This window comes from Pseudochaenichthys georgianus, unplaced genomic scaffold, assembly GCF_902827115.2.
Source record: "Pseudochaenichthys georgianus unplaced genomic scaffold, fPseGeo1.2 scaffold_373_arrow_ctg1, whole genome shotgun sequence".
NCBI lineage: Eukaryota > Metazoa > Chordata > Actinopteri > Perciformes > Channichthyidae > Pseudochaenichthys > Pseudochaenichthys georgianus.
In genome coordinates, this window is record NW_027262963.1 from 35,001 (window position 1) to 44,003 (window position 9,003).

The 9,003-nt window shown below is 42.5% G+C and overlaps 1 protein-coding gene across 1 annotated transcript in view; it reads left to right on the top strand.

The window, feature by feature from the left end:
* Positions 1-9,003, top strand: part of LOC117442235 (ubiquitin-conjugating enzyme E2-17 kDa-like) — a 34,091-nt gene that overhangs the window by 15,113 nt on the left and 9,975 nt on the right. The window contains exon 5 of the mRNA XM_034078236.1: positions 1,198-1,303. Coding sequence (XP_033934127.1) covers positions 1,198-1,303 — 106 coding nt within the window. The remainder of the gene's footprint in view (positions 1-1,197; positions 1,304-9,003) is intronic.

Below are 9,003 nucleotides of genomic sequence, written 5' to 3' on the forward strand. Positions count from 1 at the left end.
CTTTAACCCCTGGGTATTTGTGAGGGAGCTCCTATATGGCATTACCCCGCTGAAGCTCATGAAGTTTAATATTTAATATTTCAAAGTTTTGGCAATTGTTTTGTTTATTGGTCAAATACTGGTTTCTGAGGAGTTTTACTGGAATGAAAGAGCACAGAGTACAGAAGCAACAAAGCAGCATGCTGCATTAAACCTGACCTTCACCGAGAGGTTGACGTTCATATGGAGAGGAGGCTTCAGTAGTCTGTCTGCACTCAGTTTAGTTGAGCTATCTTACAATCAATATAGGAAATGTGAGGTTAAGTGTGTCGCCAATGTAACCGGTTTGAACTCGAAGTTGCGATGAGGTCTTAAAATGTATAGAAAGGGTCTTAAAAAAGGTATTAAATTTGACTTCAGGATTCCTGCATAGACCCTGTGTTAGCTGTTAGCACTCAGAGCTCACAGCTCCTCATATCTGTTCAGAAACTAGACAGAAGTTAAACAAGTACAAACCACAGACTGTCTGTGTCATGGCGAACACAGTCGCTGCTTTATTTATGTCTGTGGCCGTTGTTGTGAGTGTGGACGGTCGGAGCATATATAACGTTAGCTTAGCCGATCTCCATTCAGAAAACACGCATTTTAAAAGGTGTTTCTCTGCCGTCTGTCTGCAGACTCAAAGCATTAACTCATGGTGTTCACTAACCGGTATCAGTGTGTTGTTACTTCGGCATCATTTTGAAACGTGTATTACAATTAAATCACGGTCAAATATGTTCATCTTATTGTAGTTGTAGCCCCCGAGCCAGCGCATCCTGTTTGAATGATGCGAGTAAACACAGCTGGCAGCCGCGGGGAAACTCGAGCGATTAGAGCGAATATTCGCATCGCGTCCGGTGTGAACGCAGCAGAAGAATATTTAAGTGGTTTTCCATCCAGTGGTTTCCATCCAGTGGTTTTCCTGCAAATGTCTTTCTTTGTTTTGTGAATCCACCACTTTTATTACAGAAAGTATTTTTCTTGTCAAAAAGCGAAACACTTGATACATTTAGCAAAGAGCATCTGAGAATTGTTGTGTTTTAAAGCATTTATAGAGTTGTTGTTCCCAGTCCGGGTTCACCAGGGCCTCTGATCTCAGCTACTGAGGCGGTAACGTCGTTGTGTCGAGGCTTCTCTCTGGTCTGAGCTGCTGTGTGTTTCTCCTCTCTCCTTCAGGTCGCCTTCACTACAAGAATTTATCACCCAAATATTAACAGTAACGGCAGCATCTGCCTGGATATATTGAGGTCGCAGTGGTCTCCTGCATTAACTATCTCTAAAGGTGAGTTCCAGTCGCCGCGAGACGCGTTCAGACCCAGCACTCAGTCCAGACACACACCTTGCTCTCTTGCTTTACACTTCAGCAGAACAACAACCTGACGTAAACAACAACCTGACGTAAACAAGATGTCTCCTGACGTAAACAAGATGTCTCCTGACGTAAACAAGATGTCTCCTGACGTAAACAAGATGTCTCCTGACGTAAACAACAACCTGACGTAAACAAGATGTCTCCTGACGTAAACAACACCATGACGTAAACAAGATGTCTCCTGACGTAAACAACAACCTGACGTAAACAAGATGTCTCCTGACGTAAACAACAACCTGACGTAAACAAGATGTCTCCTGACGTAAACAACAACCTGACGTAAACAAGATGTCTCCTGACGTAAACAACAACCTGACGTAAACAAGATGTCTCCTGACGTAAACAACACCATGACGTAAACAAGATGTCTCCTGACGTAAACAACAACAAGACGTAAACAAGATGTCTCCTGACGTAAACAACACCATGACGTAAACAAGATGTCTCCTGACGTAAACAAGATGTCTCCTGACGTAAACAACAACATGACGTAAACAAGATGTCTCCTGACGTAAACAAGATGTCTCCTGACGTAAACAACAACATGTCGTAAACAAGATGTCTCCTGACGTAAACGACAACATGACGTAAACAAGATGTCTCCTGACGTAAACAACATGACGTAAACATTATGTCTCCTGACGTAAACAACAACCCGACGTAAACAAGATGTCTCCTGACGTAAACAACAACCCGACGTAAACAAGATGTCTCCTGACGTAAACAACAACCCGACGTAAACAAGATGTCTCCTGACGTAAACAACAACCTGACGTAAACAAGATGTCTCCTGACGTAAACAACACCATGACGTAAACAAGATGTCTCCTGGCGTAAACAACAACCTGACGTAAACAAGATGTCTCCTGGCGTAAACAACACCATGACGTAAACAAGATGTCTCCTGGCGTAAACAGCAACCCGACATAAACAAGATGTCTCCTGACGTAAACAGCAACCCGACATAAACAAGATGTCTCCTGACGTAAACAGCAACCCGACGTAAACAAGATGTCTCCTGACGTAAACAACAACATGTCGTAAACAAGATGTCTCCTGACGTAAACAACAACATGACGTAAACAAGACGTAAACAAGATGTCTCCTGACGTAAACAACAACATGACGTAAACAAGATGTCTCCTGACGTAAACAACAACATGACGTAAACAAGATGTCTCCTGACGTAAACAACACCATGACGTAAACAAGATGTCTCCTGGCGTAAACGACAACCTGACGTAAACAAGATGTCTCCTGACGTAAACGACACCATGACGTAAACAAGATGTCTCCTGACGTAAACGACACCATGACGTAAACAAGATGTCTCCTGACGTAAACAAGATGTCTCCTGACGTAAACAACAACCTGACGTAAACAACAACCTGACGTCAACAAGATGTCTCCTGACGTAAACAACACCATGACGTAAACAAGATGTCTCCTGACGTAAACAACACCATGACGTAAACAAGATGTCTCCTGACGTAAACAACAACATGACGTAAACAACAACATGTCGTAAACAACATGACGTAAACAAGATGTCTCCTGACGTAAACAACAACATGACGTAAACAAGATGTCTCCTGACATAAACAACAACCTGACTTAAATAAGATGTCTCCTGACGTAAACAACACCATGACGTAAACAAGATGTCTCCTGACGTAAACAAGATGTCTCCTGACGTAAGCAAGATGTCTCCTGATGTAAACAACATGACGTAAACAAGATGTCTCCTGACGTAAACAACAACCTGACGTAAACAAGATGTCTCCTGACGTAAACAACAACCTGACTTAAATAAGATGTCTCCTGACGTAAACAACACCATGACGTAAACAAGATGTCTCCTGACGTAAACAAGATGTCTCCTGACGTAAACAACAACATGACGTAAACAAGATGTCTCCTGACGTAAACAACAACCTGACGTAAACAAGATGTCTCCTGACGTAAACAACACCATGACGTAAACAAGATGTCTCCTGGCGTAAACAACAACCTGACGTAAACAAGATGTCTCCTGACGTAAACGACACCATGACGTAAACAAGATGTCTCCTGACGTAAACAAGATGTCTCCTGACGTAAACAACAACCTGACGTCAACAAGATGTCTCCTGACGTAAACAACACCCTGACGTCAACAAGATGTCTCCTGACGTAAACAACACCATGACGTAAACAAGATGTCTCCTGACGTAAACAACACCATGACGTAAACAAGATGTCTCCTGACGTAAACAACACCATGACGTAAACAAGATGTCTCCTGACGTAAACAACAACCTGACTTAAATAAGATGTCTCCTGACGTAAACAACACCATGACGTAAACAAGATGTCTCCTGACGTAAACAAGATGTCTCCTGACGTAAACAACAACCTGACGTCAACAAGATGTCTCCTGACGTAAACAACAACCTGACGTCAACAAGATGTCTCCTGACGTAAACAACAACCTGACGTCAACAAGATGTCTCCTAACGTAAACAACAACCTGACGTCAACAAGATGTCTCCTGACGTAAACAACACCATGACGTCAACAAGATGTCTCCTGACGTAAACAACACCATGACGTAAACAAGATGTCTCCTGACGTAAACAACACCATGACGTAAACAAGATGTCTCCTGACGTAAACAGCAACCTGACGTAAGCAAGATGTCTCCTGATGTAAACAACATGACGTAAACAAGATGTCTCCTGACGTAAACAACAACCTGACGTAAACAAGATGTCTCCTGACGTAAACAACAACCTGACTTAAATAAGATGTCTCCTGACGTAAACAACACCATGACGTAAACAAGATGTCTCCTGACGTAAACAAGATGTCTCCTGACGTAAACAACAACCTGACATAAATAAGATGTCTCCTGACGTAAACAACACCATGACGTAAACAAGATGTCTCCTGATGTAAACAGCAACCTGACGTAAACAAGATGTCTCCTGACGTAAACAACACCATGACGTAAACAAGATGTCTCCTGACGTAAACAACAACCTGACGTAAATAAGATGTCTCCTGACGTAAACAACACCATGACGTAAACAAGATGTCTCCTGACGTAAACAACAACCTGACGTAAATAAGATGTCTCCTGACGTAAACAAGATGTCTCCTGACGTAAACAAGATGTCTCCTGACGTAAACAAGATGTCTCCTGACGTAAACAACAACCTGACGTAAACAAGATGTCTCCTGACGTAAACAAGATGTCTCCTGACGTAAACAAGATGTCTCCTGAGGTAAACGACAACATGACGTAAACAAGATGTCTCCTGACGTAAACGACAACCTGACGTAAACAAGATGTCTCCTGACGTAAACGACAACCTGACGTAAGCAAGATGTCTCCTGACGTAAACGACAACCTGACGTAAGCAAGATGTCTCCTGACGTAAACGACAACCTGACGTAAGCAAGATGTCTCCTGACGTAAACGACAACCTGACGTAAACAAGATGTCTCCTGACGTAAACAAGATGTCTCCTGGCGTAAACGACAACCTGACGTAAACAAGATGTCTCCTGACGTAAACAAGATGTCTCCTGACGTAAACAAGATGTCTCCTGACGTAAACAACAACCTGACGTAAACAAGATTTCTCCTGTAAACAACAGGATGTCTCCTGACGTAAACAAGATGTCTCCTGACGTAAACGACAACCTGACGTAAACAAGATGTCTCCTGACGTAAACGACAACCTGACGTAAACAAGATGTCTCCTGGCGTAAACAACAACCTGACGTAAACAAGATGTCTCCTGGCGTAAACAACACCATGACGTAAACAAGATGTCTCCTGACGTAAACAGCAACCCGACATAAACAAGATGTCTCCTGACGTAAACAGCAACCCGACATAAACAAGATGTCTCCTGACGTAAACAGCAACCCGACGTAAACAAGATGTCTCCTGACGTAAACAACAACCTGACGTAAACAAGATGTCTCCTGACGTAAACGACACCATGACGTAAACAAGATGTCTCCTGGCGTAAACAAGATGTCTCCTGACGTAAACAACAACATGACGTAAACAAGATGTCTCCTGACGTAAACAACAACATGACGTAAACAAGATGTCTCCTGACGTAAACAACACCATGACGTAAACAAGATGTCTCCTGGCGTAAACAACAACCTGACGTAAACAAGATGTCTCCTGACGTAAACGACACCATGACGTAAACAAGATGTCTCCTGACGTAAACGACACCATGACGTAAACAAGATGTCTCCTGACGTAAACAAGATGTCTCCTGACGTAAACAACAACATGACGTAAACAACAACATGTCGTAAACAAGATGTCTCCTGACGTAAACAACACCATGACGTAAACAAGATGTCTCCTGACGTAAACAACAACATGACGTAAACAAGATGTCTCCTGACGTAAACAGCAACCTGACGTAAGCAAGATGTCTCCTGATGTAAACAACATGACGTAAACAAGATGTCTCCTGACGTAAACAACAACCTGACGTAAACAAGATGTCTCCTGACATAAACAACAACCTGACTTAAATAAGATGTCTCCTGACGTAAACAACACCATGACGTAAACAAGATGTCTCCTGACGTAAACAAGATGTCTCCTGACGTAAGCAAGATGTCTCCTGATGTAAACAACATGACGTAAACAAGATGTCTCCTGACGTAAACAACAACCTGACGTAAACAAGATGTCTCCTGACGTAAACAACAACCTGACTTAAATAAGATGTCTCCTGACGTAAACAACAACATGACGTAAACAAGATGTCTCCTGACGTAAACAAGATGTCTCCTGACGTAAACAACAACATGACGTAAACAAGATGTCTCCTGACGTAAACAACAACCTGACGTAAACAAGATGTCTCCTGACGTAAACAACACCATGACGTAAACAAGATGTCTCCTGGCGTAAACAAGATGTCTCCTGGCGTAAACAAGATGTCTCCTGACGTAAACAAGATGTCTCCTGACGTAAACAAGATGTCTCCTGACGTAAACAACAACCTGACGTCAACAAGATGTCTCCTGACGTAAACAACACCCTGACGTCAACAAGATGTCTCCTGACGTAAACAACACCATGACGTAAACAAGATGTCTCCTGACGTAAACAACACCATGACGTAAACAAGATGTCTCCTGACGTAAACAGCAACCTGACGTAAGCAAGATGTCTCCTGATGTAAACAACATGACGTAAACAAGATGTCTCCTGACGTAAACAACAACCTGACGTAAACAAGATGTCTCCTGACGTAAACAACACCTGACTTAAATAAGATGTCTCCTGACGTAAACAACACCATGACGTAAACAAGATGTCTCCTGACGTAAACAAGATGTCTCCTGACGTAAACAACAACCTGACGTCAACAAGATGTCTCCTGACGTAAACAACAACCTGACGTCAACAAGATGTCTCCTGACGTAAACAACAACCTGACGTAAACAAGATGTCTCCTGACGTAAACAACAACATGACGTAAACAAGATGTCTCCTGACGTAAACAACAACATGACGTAAACAAGATGTCTCCTGACGTAAACAACAACGACGTAAACATGATGTCTCCTGATGTAAACAACATGTCGTAAACAAGATGTCTCCTGACGTAAACAACAACATGACGTAAACAAGATGTCTCCTGACGTAAACAACAACATGACGTAAACAACAACATGACGTAAACAAGATGTCTCCTGACGTAAACAACAACATGACATAAACAAGATGTCTCCTGACGTAAACAACAACATGACGTAAACAAGATGTCTCCTGATGTAAACAACAACCTGACGTAAACAAGATGTCTCCTGACGTAAACAACACCATGACGTAAACAAGATGTCTCCTGACGTAAACAACAACCTGACGTAAACAAGATGTCTCCTGACGTAAACAACACCATGACGTAAACAAGATGTCTCCTGACGTAAACAACAACCTGACGTAAATAAGATGTCTCCTGACGTAAACAAGATGTCTCCTGACGTAAACAAGATGTCTCCTGACGTAAACAAGATGTCTCCTGACGTAAACAAGATGTCTCCTGACGTAAACAAGATGTCTCCTGACGTAAACAAGATGTCTCCTGACGTAAACAAGATGTCTCCTGACGTAAACGACAACCTGACGTAAACAAGATGTCTCCTGACGTAAACGACAACCTGACGTAAACAAGATGTCTCCTGACGTAAACGACAACCTGACGTAAACAAGATGTCTCCTGACGTAAAACGACAACCTGACGTAAACAAGATGTCTCCTGACGTAAACGACAACCTGACGTAAGCAGATGTCTCCTGACGTAAACGACAACCTGACGTAAGCAAGATGTCTCCTGACGTAAACGACAACCTGACGTAAACAAGATGTCTCCTGACGTAAACAAGATGTCTCCTGGCGTAAACGACAACCTGACGTAAACAGATGTCTCCTGACGTAAACAAGATGTCTCCTGACGTAAACAAGATGTCTCCTGACGTAAACAAACAACCTGACGTAAACAAGATTTCTCCTGTAACAACAGGATGTCTCCTGACGTAAACAAGATGTCTCCTGACGTAAACGACAACATGTCGTAAACAAGATGTCTCCTGACGTAAACGACAACATGTCGTAAACAAGATGTCTCCTGACGTAAACGACAACATGACGTAAACAAGATGTCTCCTGACGTAAACGACAACAAGACGTAAACAAGATGTCTCCTGACGTAAACAACAACATGACGTAAACAACAAGATGTCTCCTGACGTAAACAACAACCTGACGTAAACAAGATTTCTCCTGTAAACAACAGGATGTCTCCTGACGTAAACAAGATGTCTCCTGACGTAAACGACAACCTGACGTAAACAAGATTTCTCCTGTAAACAACAGGATGTCTCCTGACGTAAGCAAGATGTCTCCTGACGTAACGACAACACTGACGTAAACAGATGTCTCCTGACGTAAACGACAAACCTGACGTAAACAAGATGTCTCCTGGCGTAAACGACAACCTGACGTGAACAAGATGTCCTCCTGACGTAAACAACAAGTCTCCTGACGTAAACAACAACCTGAACGTAAACAGATTTCTCCTGTAAACAACAGGATGTCTCCTGACGTAAACAAGATGTCTCCTGACGTAAACGACAACATGACGTAAACAAGATGTCTCCTGACGTAAACAACAACATGACGTAAACAAGATGTCTCCTGACGTAAACAACAACATGACGTAAACAAGATGTCTCCTGGCGTAAACAAAACCTGACGTAAACTAGATGTCTCCTGACGTAAACAACAACCTGACGTAAACAAGATTTCTCCTGTAAACAACAGGAGTCTCCTGACGTAAACAAGATGTCTCCTGACGTAAACAAGAACAAGATGTCTCCCGTAAACAAAACCTGACGTAAACAAGACCTGACGTAAAAAAACCTGACGGAAACAAAGATGTCTCCTGACGTAAACAACAACCTGACGTAACAAGATTTCTCCTGTAAAACACAGGATGTCTCCTGACGTAAACAAGATTTCTCCTGTAAACAACAGGATGTCTCCTGACGTAAACAAGATGTCTCCTGACGTAAACAACA